Source organism: Vanessa atalanta, chromosome 6 (assembly GCF_905147765.1).
Source record: "Vanessa atalanta chromosome 6, ilVanAtal1.2, whole genome shotgun sequence".
NCBI classification, from domain to species: Eukaryota; Metazoa; Arthropoda; class Insecta; order Lepidoptera; family Nymphalidae; genus Vanessa; species Vanessa atalanta.
Window position 1 is genome coordinate 529,415 of NC_061876.1, and position 22,353 is coordinate 551,767.

Below are 22,353 nucleotides of genomic sequence, written 5' to 3' on the forward strand. Positions count from 1 at the left end.
CCTGCAGTCAGTACGTGTCAAACTAACGTGATCAGACACGTGGAATTACTATGCTGACTTTTCAGTTTCGACAATAAAGTTTAGAATGTACGTTACTAAGGCATTGCTCAAAAGATTCTTAGCTAATATAATGTATATTGTTTTTATAATGTATGATGTTTATTTAAGTAAACTGCTTATGTATGTGGATTCCATAGAAGTAGTTCATATATTTAATACTTTTTTATGCCAAATCCACACAAAATGAATACACTAATTCTAGTGGAATAGTAAAATAATTTTAATATTCAAGTGATAGCAACTAGGTACTTTACACTCTAATAACTTTATTTAGATTAATCTCAAAAGTTTTACTTAATTAAATATATTTTTTTATCTCATTTTAACAGATTCAATTTGCTTAATTGGAACTTAAAACAATTTGGATTCACAGGGGAACGCTAACCAACCAATACATAAATAATAATTTATGAAGTCTTTTCAAAGCCTTGGATAGTGTAAAACATAAACTCTAGTCGTAAAAAACAGAAGTCGAAAAAGTGCACTAAAATTTTTAATTTAATTTACATGAGAATTCAAATTATGAACGTAATTGAAAATATATCTTTTGAGTATTTTGTTTAAATTCTAATCAAATAATCTAATATTGATATAAGAATTCTGCAAGGATCAAATATTGGATCTTTCTAATTTACTAAAAACATTATTTTGTTTTAACTTATTAGCAACGAACATGAGATAGATTATATTAAAGATCAGCAAAATAATACCAATATTTCAAAAATAAAAAGGGACAAGATTTTTCCCACCATTCGAAAGGATATAAAAAGGTTCATTAAAATTCAGAAATTATCTTGGCATTATTGTTTATGCTAAAAAGAGGCTCAAGGCATGGACCACGTGGGCCACGGCCTAGTCGTCCAAGCAGCCAAGCTTACAAAGTCAAGATTAAAATTACCTGTGTTGCACAACAACAACAACAACAAACGAACAATTGAAAATTATAATAAAGTATCGCATAAAGAACGAAAATAATAACATATATGTTTTTTTCGTATTTCACGATAACTGTGCACTTGTGCACTTTCTGTGAAATATTTGATACATTTAGAACCTAAGTATTTACGAATTGTCTACATACGTTATGAATTGCATGTGGCTTTGTTAATGCTCTTTTTAGTTACATATTTCATTCCGAAATATTTTTTACCATGAGTTACAGTATAACAATTACAAAATAAAGAATAAACAAAAATAAATAATCTTTTTGTAATCACTACTTAACGTTCAAGTTAAATATTGTTTTAATACAACATTATTAAAAAAAAACTATGAAATATTATTTTATTTCAAATTTTCTATGGTGTTTTTAAATCAAATGTCAATGTCAAGTTGAGTTGTGTATCCGCTATTAGAGTCCGTTGTAATGACAAGTGTTTAAAATTTAAGGATAACAACGTATCATAACACATTTAAAAGTTATTTTATTGAATTTATAAATCAAAGATGTCTGAATTTCGAACACCAATTAAACCAAAGAAGCTTTTAGATGCAGGTGAAACAATAACGATTCCACCTTCCCCATTTTTGAATAGACTCGGATATGGCACAGGTATTTTCTATTATTATAAGTGTTATATATTATTCTTATAAGTAATTTATCTTTACTTAACTGATATTTCGTGTAGATCACATAATGTTTTATGATTAGGTGTATCAGTGATGCAGTTGGTAAGATCGCCTAGAGCGGGACAAATTCGTTCACCTTGGGCATTAAAAATGTTAAACAAGCGCGTGAAACCCAATCGTGTATACACTGATCGTTTAAAAGTCGAGGCGGAGCTTTTGCAACGCATGTCTCATCCAAACATCGTGGGGTTCAGAGCCTTCAGCAAGTCCAAGATACTGTATTTAGGTATGGAGGCTTGTGACTTGTCCCTTGGTGACATGATCGAAAGGAAGATTGAGGATGATTGTGAGCCATTTTCTTCAAAGCAGATATTAAAGGTAATAAATTTCGTTATATACTCCTATAGATGTTACTTTAAATTTTTTTGATATATATACCATTGGTGCTAATCCTAATAGCAATTAATCAATATAACATTTTTATTTAACATACAGGTCGCAATAGATATTGGCAAAGCACTGGACTATTTACACACAAAGATGCAGATTCTTCACGGAGACATGAAATCTTATAACATTCTAGTAAATGGCGACTTTGTCATATGCAAGCTATGTGACTTTGGTGTTACTTTGCCTCTTGACGAGAATGGAGTATTTGATAAAGAAAATGCAGGACAAGCTTTATATTTTGGTAATATTGCAATATAAAATATAATTAAACCAAACCTATTTAATAAAACATCTATAAATGTCTAAAATTAATACAAAGTTATATAATAACGCCCATAAATCATGTGGAGGCCGATTATTATACTGATATTTAAAAAAACAGTATTAAATCTAGCATATACTTACCTATCTTGATATTTATTCAATTATTACTGAGGTTGAAGCATTTACATTCATAATCAATATTAATATCAATTGCTTGATTTTTTGTATATATGTAGGTACTGAAGCCTGGAGTGCACCAGAAGTCATTCATGGGGGAACAATAACAAACAAAACAGATATCTGGCCTCTCGGTCTCACACTGTGGGAGATGATGGCCCTCATGCCTCCACACTCGCGAGCTGATGACACACTGGATGAGAGTGTGACCAGTGTTGAAGACGATAGCATGGAAGAAGATTACTTTAATGAGAAATATGGTAAGAATTTTATTTTACAATTTTAGATCATGCTGTATTTTAATCATAAATTTATTATTTTAACTTGAGGATATTCATGAAGTTCTAAAGTTATATGAAACTTATAATACTGCACCTCACCTAACACCAATACTTGTACATATTCAAACAATTAAAATTGCTTACTAAGCTTGTAGAGGAACTCCATGAAAACTTTTATTACAGGCACTCGTCCAGATGTTCCTGCTAACATATTGCCAGACCTATACTCTAGTGCTTTGACACTGTTCTACTGCTGCACTGAGACAATACCCTCAGCTAGACCTTCAGCACAACATCTGGCTGAAGCCGCTGAACACTTTATGTCTATATTGACATGAAAATATTTTCAAATATTTGTCTTATCATATTAATAGTATAAGTCATATGAAAATATATAAAATTTGGTATAAAGCTTTAGATGGAGTCTTATAATTTATATTCATCGATAATAAAACAACAAGTTTGTTTAAAATAACTATATTCAAGTAACATAAATAAAAATTCAACAACGTCCATAATAAATACCTGCCTGTACCGCTGTATCGGTTACAATCTTAAAATCTATATAATATAGTTATACAATCTTGTGATCTTAGATACTAGATGATGTTGAATATTATTCAAAAATATACTTTTTATTGCATTGTGTTGTATGTTTGCGACAAGCTGATTTTATATAAATCAACAATCTCAAGATATGCTGTGCAGATTTGTTAAAGTATAATTAAAAGTGTACTTATATAGATTCCATTAACAAATAACAAGTTAATTTTAACTTAATTTCTCATTTTTAAGTGTAATGAGATGATTCCCTAATTGACTAGTAACTTAGTATACTTACTCATAGGATTAAGTTAAACTCAGAGCTTAAACGAAAAGCACCACAACTGTTCTTTATTATTCACTATGTAAAATGACCACAAATGTGATTTATGTTAAGTGTAAAATTTATTGTGAAATAATTTATTCTATTATATAATCTTAGTCCTTTTATTACAAATCAGGTGTGTATCCTGCACATACATGCATACAATATTTCAGACATACATATATCTATGAGGTATATGTAAGGCATAAAGACGATACTTACTGTACGAACATAACGTTTGAATTATATTTCTTAGTACAGTCAAAACTACTGAAAAAACTTAAGATATTTAACTTAAATACTACAACAATATTATCTAATTCATCAAAAAACAGATGTAAGAACAATCAAGTTTTAACTCATGATTTTTCCAAGCGAGATTGTCAGTAAACAATATATTCTGATTTCTTCAAAGTATTCCAGGAATAAAAAGATCACTGGGGAGTTGCCGACTCTCTGTCCAAAAAAAAATCTGTAAAATTAATTTGCTATACAAGTCATAAGTATAAAGATTTACATCATTATATTTATGTGAGATTTCATATATGTAATTGTAGCTAATCAAAATGGCAGCAAGTGTGTGATACTCGATTCGAGACAAAACTTAACATGCATTTTAAAATAGTGGAGTTAATATGAGATACAGACGATATATGAGACTAAATATAATTTACACTAGGAACCTGATGCTGACAGGAACTACATGTTTATGAAAATATCATTTTGGACAATTAATACATTGGTTTTTAATATACAAAGTCATGTTTGATATTTAAGAAAACTCTTTCAATAAATAAATAGGTATCAGTTATCCTGAAATGTAAAATACAATTAGTTTAGGAGTTAAATATGTGTAACATTCAACATCGGTACAAGTTAAGTTGTTGGTAAAATATAAGAACTGTCGGTGAACTGATTTCGGGTTGAAAGCTAGTCCACGACTACCACTGGGTTCGTGTTCGTAAACCTAACCTAACATTGAACACTTTGATAGAATCAGTGATATTCATTGTATGTGCACGAGACGTAAAGATATGCTTATAACGCCAAGTTGCCCAAGAAAGATAAAATTCCGCAGATATTTTTATTTATTTTTTTAACTTTGCCGATTCATAAATTCAAATAATTTGTAAAATATACATTGGTAAAGAAGGCATATAATTCAATACAAGATTCTTCACTTATACTCTTATAGTTTGTTAACTGATGATTCAAAAGCGCTCGTAAAAGCCTGCTTGAATAAAGTTTATTTTGATTTTGATGACTAGATTGCACACACTTGATTGATGATGAAAATATTCGCGCATTACGACAAATGAAACCCGAAATTTAGATAAGTATTTCGGGCATCGAGAAAATACCTCTGATTATTAAAACATGTATTATATTCGGTATTTGTAATATAATAACGTAATAATAATTCTTAGAACTGAACAGAGACACTAACGCCATCTATGTGTTCAAGGGGTAATATATTAAAGTCCGCTTTCTACTCCTCGTCACACGATTCCGTGCCATGTGGCGAAATTAGTGCCACCGAGAGCTAAGATGTTACACATATATACAATGCACAGTAGTATTATACATCGCAGAAAACAAAAATGGACGAACGGGATAAATAAATTGATACGTCAGAAAAAAATGAACACATTACAAAATCAAAAGAGACGCATTTACTGTAACGACATACTTAGACTTTCAAGAAGACCACTGCGGCGGCCACGTTTGTCTCGGTCCTGCAAGCGTGACACCCCTACAGTAAATGCGTCGCGAACACCGTCCGTCCGTATGTACTCAAATGTGTTCGGTATCAGCGTTAAGAAATTAAATTTTCCCGCCAAACATCGACCGCGTTCGAATTTCGAACACGCCGAAGGTGTCGGCGCGCGAGGGGCGCGAGGGGCGCGAGGGGCGCGGGGGGCGCGGGCATCACGTGTGCTCGAGCGAGCGCAGGTAGGCGACGACGTCGCGCTTGCCGGCCGCGGCCGCCGCCTGCAGCGGGGTGAGGCCGCTCGCGTTGCGCAGGCGCGTGGGCGCCGGGACGTCACGGCTCGCGCGCCGCGCCAGCTGCCGCACGCACGCCAGCTGCCCGAACATGGCCGCGCCGTGCAGCGCCGACTGCCCGTTCTGCGGGCGCGGGGCGGTCGTCGTATTACGGACAGTGGATGGCGTCCAGCTCGTGTTTCAGAATTACTTCGGTACCGAGCGAACAATCGGGGCGAGGAACGTGATCAATGTTATCGCCCATTACAACATCGTACACCGTCGACTCACCGGTAGCAGGCCGAGCTCCGGGTCGTGCCGCAGCAGCTCCGCCACGACCGCGGCGTGCCCCTTGTGCGCCGCCTTGAACAGCGGAGTGGCGCCGTCCTGCAACATGACGCACGGTGGGTGAGAGGGGGCGGGCGGCGCGGCGGGTGGGCGCGCGGGGGGGGCGGGGGCGCACCTGTCGCAGGCGGTCGACGTGCGCGCCCCGCGCGAGCAGCGCGCGCGCCACGCGCTGGTGGCCGCACTGCGCCGCGATCCACAGCGGCGACGCGCGGTCGCTGCGGCACGCGTCCACGTGCGCGCCGCCCGCCAGCAGCGCCAGGCACGCCTCCTCGTGCCCGTTCTGCGCCGCTATGAACAGCGGGCTGGCGCCGTCCTGCGGAGTTGCACCGGACTCTTTAGTCGTTTACGTGTTGACGAAAACCTCGAGGCGAGACATCGTGGCGTCCGTGACGTTACTTTTTAAAATGACGTCGCACTCGAATTTATCAAAATATTAATTGGTATTTAAATTACATTCTCGGTGCCAATTTTATCTTTCGATTCGAATGTTCTACGGATCAAATCTTAAGTTAAGTCGGGCGAGTTCTGAATGATTGATCACCTTCATACAAGAGTTGACGTTGGCTCCCCGTCGTATGAGCTCTTCGACGACCGACAGGTGACCGCACTGACACGCCACGAACAACGGAGTGCCGCCATCCTAAAATGTTTCGTATATTTTAATTAACTTTATTTCCTTAAAATATATAAAAATAGACAAAATAAAATCGACGAAAACAACAGAAGATAAATTTTTATCCCATATATACAGTAATAATTTTGCAAAAGACAGACTTAAATTTGTCGCTACACTCACGCATATTTCAATATTTATTAAATTCTAAACATGCTACCGTGTGTCGTTTATGGCAAACAAGATGACGTTATATATCTCAGATTTCAGCAAAGCTTTTGTTCACTTGTTACATAATATACTTTTATATATAAATTATTGGACTATGAAATCACTGGCACCTTAAGAATAAATTAAGCTCTCATTTTATTTACAAAATCGTCAGTCAAAGTTTCCAATCAGAAACCTATACTTTGAGGGTTCCACAAGGCTCTCACATAAGGCCGATCCTGTTCAACATCTTTATCATCGACTGTTTTTACTTCTCCGAACAATAATAAAATGTATTTTAATATTGAGAAATCGTACAATGTGAAAAGGAAAGGAAATAGGAAAAATAAATCAATACAATAAATAAATATATCACGTTGGTTCGAAAGCTATCGATAGGGTGAGTTAATAAGGATTGCGGTAATTACATATCTGTAATGTCAAAACTTTTTTAGTTTAGCTCAGGAAGTTTACACCCCGTTTATTATATTGATGCGCAATATGGCTCACTCGCCATATTCCGTAAAACAATCTTTAATCCATAATCATAATACTGCCTATGCATTACGTACGCGGTAGGTAACGAAAATCGAGCTACAAGGACAAGCTGCACGAAGGAACCTTCACTGAATTCCTTATGCTATTTTAAAGTATTATTTACCATGTAATAAATAATCGTGTTCTTACCGTACTGGGTGCGTCGATAGCCGCGCCTGCGTCCAGTAACAAGCACGCTATGTCGAGGAAACCGCCTTGTGCTGCGAAGAATAGCGCGGTCGTTCCTGTCTGCCATCATTACGATAATACTTCACTAATTTGATTAATTGAGTACATTGCTCTACTAATTTAGTAAATAACTTAGAAAAACAGACTTGTACCCACAATACTTTCTGATCGGGAGGCGAATATCTGCCAAAACGTTCGCTCGGACTTTTGCAAAACTTATTTTTGATGATAATGCTTATTGTTCTAAGAGGTGTACTACATCATTTCTTTCGACCATTAAGACAGATATTCAGATTTCTCATAAAACGAACTCATGAGGATCCTCATAATATAATAAAATGATAACACTCCTGGTTCACAAATAAACAATGTAAGTTTGAATTTTAACTAGTCCTCGTGATAATGCCCGACCTTATGGTTTTACTCAATACATCTGCTCGTTTTTATACAATTTTAACGCGATATAACGCTTGACTAATATACTAGACCTAATCGTTATTTATTTTAAGGATTTTTTTAATATTAATTTTACTAAGAAAACTATCCCTGTGGAAAAAATCAACGTAACCGACCAAGCTAGTTTCTAAGTACGTTTTTTCTGTAGCTACGATTAACGTAAAAGATTCGAAATCAAAAACAAAAATTAAATCAATTAGGAACCATCGGTTGAGAATATATATGCTGAATATATATCCGAGAGGAACTGACACGGTTTACATATATTTCTGTTACTTGTCATATCGATAGTGCCTACTTAAAGTACTTTTTTACTCGTACAAAGAGTTTTATTGCATCATTATTTCTAAAGGAGTAACGAATGGGTTTAATTTTTGTTTCTTTTTGGTAATATAACACTTTATTTATGGCCAGTTCTAATTAAATTTTTGTTTAGAAAATTTTAAATTTAAAACAGTTTTCCTTACTATAACATGTTTGAAAACATTCATAATTATCAACTGTACATATAAACGTATTCGTGATAAATTGTAAAATTGAAACATGACCTAATTTTGAAATTTAAGCGCAGTTACAAAGAAAGGCCAAAATGGCACGAATATATTTTTTTTTTTTCAAAGAAAACTTAAGGCATATTTTGTCTTGAACGGCGTATGAAAGAAGCTCATTCATATCAAACAGCGCTGCTCCGATGAAAAGAGCTCTTACAAATGAGCGCTCTCGAGCTGAAAAGTTCCAGTAGGTCGCTACATGATTAAAGACTCATAAACCAACATCCGAGAATGAGCTCTTAACATTTCATGCCTAATCTTTTCCCGGTCTAGGACTCAGAAAATGGAGATATAGAGTGCGTCTGAGTTTGCGCATACATCTACACTATAAAATATCCTGCGCTAGTTTAATCTTTGAAATAGCTACGTGGGCGAAATTCGATCAGGATGACATTTGTTTTAAACATGTCTTGATTTATTTTAACTGCAAGTTGTCAAATCATATGAAGCATAAATTGTAGGTATACTGAATTATATAGAAACGCTTACACGTAAAGAGCAGCAGCGGGTTGCGAATGTCGCTATAGTGTAAATGAACATAACATAACGACAACACACAACTGGTTTCGAAGTTTATTTCAAGATGAAAATTATATCAATTATATAATATTAATATAATTATATTGTGACTGACGTATTCGACTTATTGAACTTATACTGACTCTTACAAAAATGGTTCCTAAAACAAAATATTTAGGTCTAAAAACTTACCGTTCTACTGCATGCGGGATCGGCGCCCTGAGCCAACAGTTCCCTCACGCACTCCGTGTGCCCCATCGCTGCTGACAGAATCAGCGGTGTGGTGCCATCCTGTAACATATTGTATATTTTGTTATAAAACATATATATTATGCAAACGCCATCTATTGCTGATTTCGTTTAACTTCGTTATATATTTTTGGTTTTTAAAGGGAAGCAACCGACTGTAAAAGTTCACTAAGGGAAATATTGGATTTTATTCCACTCATGCTATGTTTTCTGTCGAAGTTTTACTTCACATGAATTGTCAGTCTTTCTAGAGTTGAAATCAGCAATTAATGATAAAGATTCCCGTGTTCTAACCGGCACTGGCAATCTTATCTTTTTTGGATAACGTGAAACTATTTAATTATACCGCAAGGAACAGCGCTTAATAATGTTTCACCAACGTGTTCCACTTAATTAGATAATTATGTTTTCAATCATAAGCTGTGTCTATTAATACGGAGCTTTCGTGTTGACAATAAGCGTTAATGGTAAAATATTTAGGTACTCATTTGGTGGTCAACAATGTAATCATTTGTTGTGGTTGACTTTCCGAACAAGCAATCAAAGTATTTAATAGAATTTGAAAATATAATGTAACCATTCTAAAGTACACATATTCATTACGTCAATACAATTTATATGATGAACTAAACTTACCTTGAAATCAAGGCAATATTAATAGCGATGAACATATAATTAAAAATTGCCTTTACATATTGCTACAGGTACCTCGAATTAGTAATTTAAATTAGAAAAGAAATGTGTTCAAACGTAAATATCTAATTAATATGAAATTGCATTATGTGTCGCTCCAGGTTCGACCGCGAAGGTTGATGTTTTAATGTAACTGCATTCGCATGTAAATGATGTTAGTTCCCATCTTGCCTTATTAGAATTATCAACGCTTTGACCATCCGTGCATGATGGTTAAAAAGTTAATGGAAATGTTTAAACAGACAATGAAAAAGTATACCCTTAAATTATAACTGCTTAAGGCTAATAATAATCCCAGACTAAGGAATCGCTACATTAAAAAACCTAATTTAAAACGGCCTTTTTTCGTCACGCAAACGTTTAAAGCTGATCTAAACTAGGAAAAAATATCCTCAATTGAATAAAACCTTTAGTTATGTAAGCGATTACGCAGCGGGGAACGGTACGAGATCGATAAATCATAGCCGGTAATAATAATTACGACCTCGGGAGGTTGGTGTGTGGAATAAACTGAAGAAATACGAAAGAAGGGATACCAATTGTAAGATGAATTCAATAATTTTTAATTAAGAAAAACAATATAAATAGTTACAATGATTCTTATAAAAGTTTATCGATCACAATAATAAATTATATGAAACTTGATTGTAAAATTTCTAAATGAAAATAATTAATCAGAATCAATCCAAATATAATGTTTTGGAAATAATTAAAATTAAATTGATAAACGCTGTCGCCAATCACTTCCTGAAGAGCTCCAGGAGGGAGCGCAAAAAGAATAGGAATTAACTGAATGTGGGCCAGTCTTATTTTAGTACAAAGTTGCTGAACGGCAGTTTTAGCTTTAAAGAATTCATGAAACAGAAAATTCACTGACTGGCAGAAACAAGAAATCGTGAACATTCAAATTTGATTCTTAATACTGTCTCTGTTCATGAGATATGCTATCATTTCTTTTTATGTTTATCACATGTTTATGGATTTTTCACATGTATGTTTTAAGAAATTTCAAGGAAGTGCATTCCGCTATAAATCATCGTCCATCATATCCTGCTACAAACACCTCGTTAACCTAAAAGCTGGAAAGCTCTTCAGCGTTTATGGCGCATTATGAAATACTATAGTAATGATGTAATAAGATGAGAACTTTAAGTTAAGACTAGATTTATTTAGTATTAACTTACGGTTTCGTAATGTTGGTCAATATTCTATGAATAAATAAAATTTTGTCACGACTACTTGGTAATGATGTAAATTTATACCTACAATTGGAACCGCTGTACCAATAAATTTATGCGTAAACTCATAAGTTTAGGTAAACTTATGGACATAGATCTGTTCTAGTCTCAGTTGAATACAAAATGTTACAATTCCACACGCGTTTTACATTTACCGGACCTGACCCACTTGGAGGTAAATTATTGTATTTTAAAATATCACAAGAATAATTTACGATATGTTAGAAACTATTAAAGTTGACGTAGTTGTGAAAATTATTTACGCTTCCAATAAATCGTTTAAGTTCTATGATTTATATTGGTAAGCTGTGCTTAGAGAAAAGTCTGTGGAAAAACTGTGGGATAAAATCATTTCTATTTTAGATAGCTTCAATTAGAATTCAACTTAAAATTAATTCTTTGATATTTCTTTTAGTGGCGTAAATATATCGACAAGTACTATTTGGATGTTTTGATTTGGTTCTGTTGATATGTTTTATTTTTAACTTGATTGCTTTCCTAATAGTTCAGTACGTCTTCCAGTTTTACGTGGTATTCGTTTTGCTTTCGTTTTCGTTTTGAAAATTAATGTTTTTTTTTAAATTTTTACGTGTGACTTTCGGATTTTAATTTAGCTATCTCCTATCTTGGCCCTTTACGCTACCATAAAGTAACAATGGCGTCCAACAAAGTTTTTTGTCTATTCTTCCTGACCAAATATATTTTACTTTAGAATTTGTTAAATAATGAATTTAATTCCAGAATCTTACAATATATAGTATTTTATTATGTAAAATGAGTACAAGTAGTAATGAGATGAGAGTAGTAAAAGAGTAATGAGTTTATACTAACATACATAGCGCACTGTGTTTAAATTAAATCAAAATCAAAATTAGTATAAATTAAATCAAAAATAGTATTTAAGATAACGCTTTCTGTTTCTACTGATCTTTATCCATTTCTTATCAGGTTACTACAACTTGGTATTATTTTCTCTATACACAACTTATTTATGAATTTTGTCAAATTTTTAAATTCATAAGTCTGTCTTAATATTTACGTACCCGATCTCTGGAGTCGATGTGCACTTTCCCAGTATCCAACAACTGTTTAAGTCTCTCGCAGTCGCCCCGCAGCGCCGCCAGATGAAATTGTACATCGGTGCGAGACTCTTTCTGTGAATCAAGGAGAAAATGGCTCTTTATTACTTAAACACTATAATAAAACTTTAAAGGGTCATGTTTATACATAAATTACTTTAAAAAAAAGTATAAAACCGCAAAGTCATCATAGAAAATAGGTTACTTTATTCAAGGGGTTGTATCAGTTCGAATTGAAGAATCTATTAAGAAAAATGCACTTAAAATTACATTATGAACGTTTTATAATAAAGCTATATATTATGATCATTGTTATATTAAATCGTTACAGTGTGGGATGATCTAAATATTTCATATCGCACGTTCATTACTGATTTCATTGTCAAGTTCAATAAAGTTAACGAGTTCAAGCAATCGGCTTTCATATTGGTTGTGATTTAACAAAAAACGTTTCATTGTGTCATTGACAATCACGCGTATCGCATCCACTGATTCGCGTGTTATCAGACACAGCCGCGAACTATTAATATAACTGTTTTGCTTGCTGTACATATGTGTACCGTTCACGCGAAACAACGATTTATTTTAAATGCCAAAACTGACGTCAATACACGTGTGGGCGAACTGGTGCGGCAAAATCTTTGCTCTAATGAATATTGTATTAGTACCGGCCGTTATGGACAACGAAAAACAAAATTAATGCATTTTGAATCGCACGTATAAAGTAAATCGGTTTGATCAAGTCATTCTAATTTAATATAAAAAAAAACACGTGACTAATTAGTATAAATTTAATATCAGAATATATAATTGACAGAAATTCATAAATCTGGAACGTGTCAATATATAAGTAACCCACTTTGGACGGATGCCACATGGCTGCATTTTATCGTGTCATGCACATTTTAGGAGTTTTTCCTTGACTTCTGAATGAAGCACATGAACACCTGAACTGCTCGGCTGGGTTTAAGCACAAAATCTATGTAAGATTATCGTGTAACGTTGTAGCCAATGGATTATTTGAAGGTGAAATATTAGTTGGTAATATAAAAAAAAAAACTATGTTTTAAAGAGTAAGCAGATTATATTAAGTTTCTTAGCTTTTCTTTTTAGTAGGACAATGAGCATTCCGAACCGGTACTGGTAGTAACGCTCGAAGAAATTAAAGTTCGTTAAAGTATCTTTAAATTTAAACATTCTTGATTTGTATTATAGATGAATACAAATACAAATGTATTATATATGTATGTTCCATGTAGTCTCAGTTTCCCCTACTCAGGCGGGGTCATATGAATCAGAACGCTTTATAAACTAGCTCAAATAGACACTAGTTAATTATGAAGTATCTAGAGACTATTACATAACAAATTTCACTAAAACTTCAAACGTTGCTTTGGGTGAACACAAAATTTTCAGGTAATACAGGTCTATAATTTTTAAAACATGATTTTCGAACATTGAAATTTGAAATGATATTATAATACGGTTACCAGCATTGTGCTACCTGATACGATTATTTGACGTTGTTAAATTACTTCTCGTTTATACCATGATAAACTATCATTACTTTAAAATCACAGCGTACTCGGAAAATTCCAACATCGCGTGTTAGAGCTCAAGTAAAGATGTAATAATGGCGAAATACCTCCGAGGAAATGATCTAAGAACAGCCATTTGTCATTTTTTCACGTCTTCGTTCCGAGTCTGATGTGACATTAAAGATATAATTTGCAAAATTGGTTAAAGGTCAGTGTCCTTTTGATAACTAGACCTCAATTAATCAATAAAAGCAACTGCTATTGTTATAAAAATTGTGATAAAACTTCATACTCATTATAACGTGGAGGCGGTGAAGCGAGTCACGACAGGAAAGGCAATCCGTTCATTCCGCACACCAAACCGTGCGACTCCGTGATACGTATTGGATTTCTTACAGCGCTCTCTGAACCATATATGTAATTATGATAAACAATATTTGCTTCATTGTGGTTGTATGCTTTAAATAGATTCAATGTTTATACAACGAATTTAAATGTATTCAAAGTCAATACTATTAGCGTCATTATCGTCATCCGCAATTAGACTCTACCCACTGTTGATCATCAGCCTCCTCTTGTCTGCGACGATCTTCTCACTCCTGGGCTAAGATAACCAGGTTCAGCCAACAGCTTTTGTTATGTTATTTACACTGGACGTTTATGTAGTGTGCCTTGGGGAATTTTTGATAAATAAATGGCATACAAAAATTGTTAGCATTAACATAGCGCAATTATGATTAACGCCCGTTTTCAATAACCTATCTAAGATTACAAATAGATCGCTATCCCCGATTGTCAGTTAGAACTTATCTATCGTTAATATGCGTTTCACAATCAAGGATAAGTGTCATCTATCTTCGACTAACGATAACTTTTCCCTCTCAACTATCTAAGTCTCTAAATAAAATAAACAAGCCGTTCTTTATGTAACTAAAACTACGATTACGAAAATGCTTAACGAATGAAAAAAAATTGGATATTTTTTGCAACAATGTTAAATGAGGTACTCGATCACTCTTTAATGGATCAAATAAAATGAAAATGATTCTGTGGTTGTGATCATGTTTGCTCGAAGACAAGACGTGACCATTGATCTACTTGCTTGTAACAACTAGAATACCTAGATTTCTCCTCTTATTAAGGCTGTTGTCATTTTATAATTGGCTTCAAATCTATTCACAATGAAACGTTTTAAAATATTTAAATAAGGTACAATGATGTTTATTAAATTCACTTTACCGAAGCTAATTATAAATAATTTAGTTAAATAGGTATCACGTTAAAACGAATTACAATCAGGAACTAAATTAGATATTGAACATATTGAATTATTGAAGAGACTTCAACCGTTTAAATGTATCTATTGTACTGTAAATAAGAACCTAAAAGGCCTATTTTTTAATCAAACTTCTTTGTAATACTTTCTTTCTTACGTAAATAGAAGATTAAAAAGCAACCAATTGATATCAAAGCTAATTTTAATCTCGTTGAAAGTAGACTTGTATGTACCGAAGTAAAATTTGTTTATTTGATCTAGAGTATTTTTAACGGAAGTTGTAGTAGGTAAATCTGTCTAGGGGTACATGTCAGTCACCTCCTCGTGGTGTACCCTGGGCAACGGGGCCGGCTTGAGCTTGCTCGTCGGCCACGGCTAAGACTGGCGGGAGGGATGCCGCGGGGCTGCTCCTGGTACGTCCCTGATCTGACCGGCGTCAGGGCGGACCATGTGAGTGGCCTCGTTGGCTAGGAGGGAGTGGGAGGGCTCGCTACTCGAGCCTCCCAGGTGTTTTACACCGGCGGTCAGCGGCGGAGCCTACCATCTTACCCGCCGCAGGGCGTCAGCTTCGTTGACGCCCAGCCTCCAGTGGCGGACTCGGGGGAGTTCGCCACATTCCCGCGTGGAGGATGAGGGGGAAGGCGCGCACTAGGCGCGCTTTCCATGAATATTCAGCCGCCTTACGGCGGCTGCCGCTGGTGGGGTCGCGGTTGCATGCCCTTGGCGATCCCGTGGCCTCACCACTCGGCGGCATGGTGGAAACCCGAGGATGGTTTTAGTGGGTAGGACAGGGCATTAGCACTAGCGTGCCCTGGCACGGGGCATTAGTTCCCGGTTGAGTCCCACATACCCGTCCCGGTCCCCCGACCGGGCGGCATGCGTAAATGCATTTCCTCCTCGTTAAACAAAAAAAAAAAAAAAAAAAGGTAAATCTGTCTGAAGAAAGCTCATACAAACTATGTCTATTTATAAATGATTTACAAATTTTTGATAGCACTTAATTCTTTAGACGATTGTGTATCGGGTTTATTTATTTGAATTGTTTTTGAAAAGCAGATGAGCTATCTGATGCAGCTGATGGACAAATACACTCGCATCGGTAGTTGTTATTTTCTTTCAAGAAATTCTCAGTAATAGCCCGGAGTATGGAAGTTTGCAGTGTTCATAGTCCCGAATCTCGGAGAGCTTTATGTATAATTTGTCGTCTCTTTACTTTTAGGGTTATGATATACCCTGCACAGTTGGTTACTGCCACTTGAGAATTGGCGCCACGGTCGAAATCGGTCTGGCATCGTCATAATAAGCAACGCCAAACTGCCCAAAACTATACTACTAGATACACCACATCTTTAACACCATCCGTTAAACAGACTGATCACAATATCCAAATCCAAAGTTTTCCTGATAACGATTTGCTAATAAGACATGCAACACTAATATCGCAACTAAGCGATTACAGCTGGCCGATTCCTTTCCATTGTTTCGCTGAGTTATTTGCATAACCTAAATAAAGTATGTCCTCATTCCTATCAGAACCAAATGCCCATTGCTAGACAATAAAGTTATTTAATCAATTGTTTTTTTCTGTGTAACTGGGCCATGGTAGACTTTGAAACACCGCAATATTTCATAACAAAAGAGTACCAAAATTATGTAATAGAAGATTATTTTTAAGATTTCTTTCTAGCGATTAATTTAACTGATACTATCACTAATCGCAGCTGGTTTAATAAAATATACAAAAGCGATTGACTTAAGAAAACTTTTGCCGCTGTATCTCTTAGTGGTATTTTATGTTTACTTGATAACATCGGTTTTCTAAATATCTTAAGTTAGATATTGACGGTAATTATTCCTTTATTTTTTAGTTTCGTGTTTAAATGAATTATTAAAAGTCATAATATGTACGTCACTATTTGTGTACTCAACGCTATATTTATTTTGATTGGTTGATAAATTTTAATTGCAATACTTGGTTTTACTTTCTCGAATATTCTTGATTTAGATCTTATGTCTTAATTGGTATATTCGCTCTTTTCGTATCTCAATCTGTCAATTATATCTGTTTTACATCCATTTATTCAAGTGCAGGAATCAGTAAACTTTTAGTTAGCGGTTACGTGTTTGTAGCATTAACAAAATGATGATGACGAAAAGCAGTCGGTATTCGGTGCGCATGCTTTAGAAATAGAGAGTTGTTTACATCCGGATTTCAGTGTCAGTTTTTGTGGTCTACAAAAAAACTGTCGGACGGTCATCGACGCCTGCCTCCGTACTGACGTCCGTATTGTTCGAATTGCGCAACCGGTTCCTCAAAGGTTCTTACAACTATAAATCATGTTACGTATCAGTCATAAGATGCGGTCCTGCAAAATAAGGTAGACAATATGCATAACGTGTACACATTTTTTATCGTTTTATAAATATTCAAAAAAAAACTTTATGAATTAAAATTTAAGTAGGCAATGATATTTCAACAATGTTGGATACGACGATTCTGAGCTATGTTAATGAGGAAAGAAATGGAAAATCTTTCTTCCTATTCCTGGGTATGATTGAGCGTCAAAGCATGCGACCGAGACTATCACGATCATACAATTAAATGCAAAATGTATGTGATGAATTGTTTACTTCGTTGAATTCAATTAATGTGAACAGGAAAATAACATCAATGCATAGTTCTATTTCTATATTAAAAAAATAACATCAGAGCTGCCTTAGATAAGACAAGCAATAAAATCGCGAATAGTTTTGCGAAGTAATCTGCAGTTAAATTGGTACGACGAAAAGTAATTCAGAAAGGAATTCATTAATGGAAGTTTCGACTTGATAAGTTTCTAATTAAAAGTACAATGACGTTACATAATTATATTATTATTTAAAGCGGAAGAATTAGTTTGTCTCAACGCTCCAATTTAGGATCTATCACTACGATTTGCTTATTAATTAAGAAGTGTTATATAACATATAACATCGTCATACAACCCAATAGGGCGGGTAAATAATGCTAAGTAGGCGAATCCTCTTGGAGCACCTAATTTACATAATAAAACTCCACTATGCTAATAAACTATTTAATGTATCAGACCTTATAAAAAACATAATTATGTTTACTACAGCGAAACTGGTAATTATAATTATGTAAAGGACTACTATTAAAATAGAAATAGTTGTAATCTGTAATATATTAAAATAGAGTCGTTGCTATAAAAAATTTAAAGCACTCAATGCGTTAATGGCGTGAGAGTTTTATCTTGCGCGAAAATTGTCCATGTAATTCATAATCGACAATTTTCTTTGAACCGCTTTATCAAATTAAGTAAAGTAATAACGACGCAAGACGAAACACTTGCCGAGTGTTATATTAAGAATGTTCTCAAGAATATTTTAGAAAAATAAAGATCCTTAATATATCAAATCATAATTTCAAAGTCACAATGTTTCTTTAAAGTTTACGATGTTTATTGACTGTAAAATAACTCAGATCTATAAAGAAATACCAAAAGATGACTTAATATTATTTCAATCTCATTCTAAAAGGTACATTGTCGCGACATTACAGTCTATTTGCACCTAGAGCTCACGCCCATGATCGTATTAAGCGGTGATAGCCGATGACCATGACCACAACTTACTTACACAGCATAAAGATTCAAATTGTCAAAACAGTTGACAATTACTTGTGATTAATTATCTTTACGACTGCTGTTTCCCAAACATATTTTAGTAATTCACATGTCATTTGTATGTCAAACGACAGTCACGACTTATGTTTAACGAAACTAATTACGTACTCGATAAATTGTCAGTTATTGAATGAATAGACAGACTCTAATAAAATGCATTGGCTTCGCCGAATGGCTATGAATAGTCTTCAAAACTTGATGCCACTTGTGATATTGACAACCATGTCCTGTAATGATATGTATACAGTTTTGTAATATAAATAAATAAATATTAAAGTTGTCAGTGTAGTAACTTTCAAAGTATCCCTTTACATTTAGGAAACTAAAAATTATTCAAACAGAATATACCTTTATCTTGATCAACCTAAATATCTTGTAAGTAAAAGCGAGATGAACAAGCGAGATGTGTGCGTTACTGATATGCTTTATAATTTAGCGTTGAACAATGTGACCCAGAAGGAGCGTTATCGATGACAAAAGTAAACTTTCTCTGAGACGTCGCGTGCAAATATGTTTTTAATATCGTTCATCTACCGTGGAAATACACAAGCCGATTAGCTAGAAAGTTATAGATGAAGCGGAATCGAAGCCGAAAACAATAACATGAATCTACAAAAAGGATATTCAGAACTCCAGCTGACTTATTGAAACATATGTATCAGTATGTGAGTCTGAAAACAAAAGAGTATTTATGTTTTCTCTGATGTTCATCGAAATAAAATGAGCAATTACAAGCAACGTATGTAAACTACATCTTGATAAGCAAATTAAAATGTTAAATATTTCAACAGCAAGAGCAGAAAAAAAACCTTCTTCTTCTTCAATAATAATCCAACGAAAGTTGTCGACTTTCAATATAATCCATTACAATCATTTGCCATTAAGGTTGCACAACAGCACAGCTTGACCTTTCCTGACGTATAATTAACTAAGCCAAGCACAACGTTACGTATTACTTCAGGAACTTAGCTATTGTTCTTGCGAGATCTCTTTAGAGATATTTTATAAGAAATGTATCGAGATGGATTTATACATAAAATATATATAAATGGAATCCGGGCAAATAATTTAAATCCTACATAGGTATTTACAATTCATCATGCTCTCGGCGGTTAAGAATAAAATCTACATGACTCGTCGGATAATCTGACGCATGTAAATGTTAGACAACAGATACTGTTTGGAAATCAAATAACGTGTAATTACGAAGAAAGTTAAATACATATATATAAAAAACTTGGCATTAATTTTACGATGTTTCTGTTTCTGCAATAACAAAACCTCGAAGACAATTTGAAGTCATTTTTGCAAGAAATAACTTATTATGGATAAAGAAAATAAACTTCAACTTGATATCCTAAGACGACTCTGTATTTCGAAGTGGTTAATCAATTAACAAACATTATACGTTAGAGACGTCCTATTTACGAAGAGTCACATGTCGCATTTGTATTCAGTGCGTCAATGAATCAAAATGTGACAGGAGTCAGTTAAATAAATCATTAGAAAGTTGCCTTTACAATTGACAAACTCCAAATGGTTCGCTATTTAATCTCAAAAACTGTTTGATGGTGCAATGAGAACAAAGCCTACGTCTCGGGTTCAATGCCCCACGGGCGGGCCCTTACTTTTTGTTCGATGCACCAAGCATTGTTGCATAATGTTCCATTAGATTTGTGAACGGTAATTACTCACTAATGCTGTCATTATATACTGCAGATTGAATTTGCGCAATACATCGATTGACGGTGATTGGGCTGATTGCATCGATGGCTGAAGTGCAGTCGGAATGTAGTTTTTATTTCAATGGGAACTGTTATCAACGTTTAATAGTCTTCTAACTAGAATCGTTTTCATTCCGTTGCCATTTAAGTTGTTAACATTTAAGTGGTGTCATTAATGGTTTTAATATCAGACAATCTTGTCTATTGAAAATTAAATTAAGCTCTGATTTTCTCTTTATGGATTAACAACATGAAATACTTCTTGCAAAGTTTGAATCAAACTTCTTACGAAACTAAATAAAGGGATTTTTGCGATTTGTTGATTTTTAATTATAATTGTAGTTCTAAATTAATAATTACTTTATACTTAACGTTTACTTTTGTTACATTTTGAAGCAAGCTAACACTTCGCTACTCATTAAGTATATAAACAAAAATTGCAATTCAGTTTCAACAATGACGCTCATAAAATATATTTGAAGCCGGAGTCGTAGGATGCTTTAGAGATACTTTGTTTGTTTGTAGCTTTAGTTGTTTTGATTTATGTAAGGCTTTTGAATGCGTGAAACATTAAACTCAGATTAGGAAGTTAAGTCACATTAGCGAAACAGCGCTCAATTCTCTGATTTCCTTAATGAGCAAGAAGTAAGATGAGCAAATTCATAGAATAATACGGATATATGAAAATGGGTCAATCACGGGAATCATAACAAAAATTTGAAGCAACAAGAATAAGGTTGTATTGTTTGCTGAAGATAATTCCATAATTGACGACGTGAACAACATTGTAAAACCTCCAGACCGTTCCAATAAAAATAAACATATAACAATCCCGCTGAGTTTACTTCGCCAGTTCATCTCTTTCCAAACCATTTTTAGATTGACAAACAATAAATATAAAGCTTCGTTGAATAAAGACATTGACATTGATTTTCCTCTAAAATATAATATCGTGCTTATTATATAGAAAGTGGACTGAATGTAGTAGTATATATAAGGATTATTATTCACAGCGCGTTCGAGATACATGTAAATATTATTTGAAAGGTCTCTGTAAAAACAAGACGGAAACATCCGACCTTGACTTGAATACAATTATTTTAAAATGCAAGACATTCATGATAAGATTATTTATTTGTTTAGGAAGTTGTTTGCGTCAAATTCAACCTTGGCATATTCACTTTTACCGTCGCCATTTAGTTCTGCAGTTTAATTATTTGATTAAGTTGAATTGGATCCATTTCATATCTACAGCTAATGTACAAGCGGATAATTTGGAGCACCTAGGACATTTTTCTGTTGATCTGAACTAGTTGTTCTGTAAAATGAGTTTGAAATTATAAGCATAGATATAATTATTCTTAGTTCGTCATGTTTATATAACTTTAGTGTTTAACAAATGATTGTTAAATTTTGAGGTAATACTGTTAAATTCAAAAACCTGTTAGTACATACGAACGAAATACATAAAAACATAGAAACCTTGACTTCTGTACTTGTCGTTATAAATAAGTTAGTTGTTGGCAAGGAACTCCGTCTCGTAGTTGTTAATATTCCTCGAACAGCTCTCAAGGCCGCTAAGACAATTAGGCTCAGTTTGTTTGTATTGCTTCAACTTGTAGAAAAATTTTACGATCGATATTTTATGTATTTTATCATCCACGCATAAATTTATAACAGACATACGGACTACCTAACTAGACACTAACCTTGGTAATTACACGGGCTCAAACCGATCATAGGATCTCAGGATCTCGGAATTCCTTTCAGCTGTCACTAGAAGAAATTTTAAACA

The 22,353-nt window shown here is 34.4% G+C and overlaps 2 protein-coding genes across 3 annotated transcripts in view; one reads left to right on the forward strand and one right to left on the reverse strand.

Annotated features, from left to right (window-relative positions):
* Nucleotides 1-1,402: 1,402 nt before the first annotated feature.
* Nucleotides 1,403-3,473, forward strand: LOC125064563 (lymphokine-activated killer T-cell-originated protein kinase). The gene is made up of 5 exons (XM_047671669.1): nucleotides 1,403-1,612; nucleotides 1,712-2,007; nucleotides 2,125-2,320; nucleotides 2,580-2,780; nucleotides 2,985-3,473. Exons 1-5 carry the CDS (start codon nucleotides 1,507-1,509, stop codon nucleotides 3,137-3,139), a joined length of 954 nt encoding a protein of 317 aa, XP_047527625.1. The 5' UTR covers nucleotides 1,403-1,506; the 3' UTR covers nucleotides 3,140-3,473.
* Nucleotides 3,474-4,970: 1,497 nt separating this feature from the next.
* The window catches only part of LOC125064535 (ankyrin repeat domain-containing protein 29), a 30,082-nt gene continuing 12,699 nt past the window's right edge, over nucleotides 4,971-22,353 (reverse strand). Inside the window, exons 2-9 of one of the 2 annotated variants that reach the window (XM_047671634.1) lie at nucleotides 12,299-12,409; nucleotides 9,268-9,366; nucleotides 7,511-7,609; nucleotides 6,542-6,640; nucleotides 6,116-6,313; nucleotides 5,944-6,039; nucleotides 5,554-5,796; nucleotides 4,971-5,508 (exon numbers count right to left, since the gene is read on the reverse strand). In XM_047671634.1, the coding sequence (XP_047527590.1) occupies nucleotides 5,599-5,796; nucleotides 5,944-6,039; nucleotides 6,116-6,313; nucleotides 6,542-6,640; nucleotides 7,511-7,609; nucleotides 9,268-9,366; nucleotides 12,299-12,409 (900 nt within the window). In that variant the 3' untranslated portion in view covers nucleotides 4,971-5,508; nucleotides 5,554-5,598. Of the gene's footprint in view, nucleotides 5,797-5,943; nucleotides 6,040-6,115; nucleotides 6,314-6,541; nucleotides 6,641-7,510; nucleotides 7,610-9,267; nucleotides 9,367-12,298; nucleotides 12,410-22,353 lie in introns of both variants that reach the window. The other variant, XM_047671633.1, reaches the window with a different exon arrangement.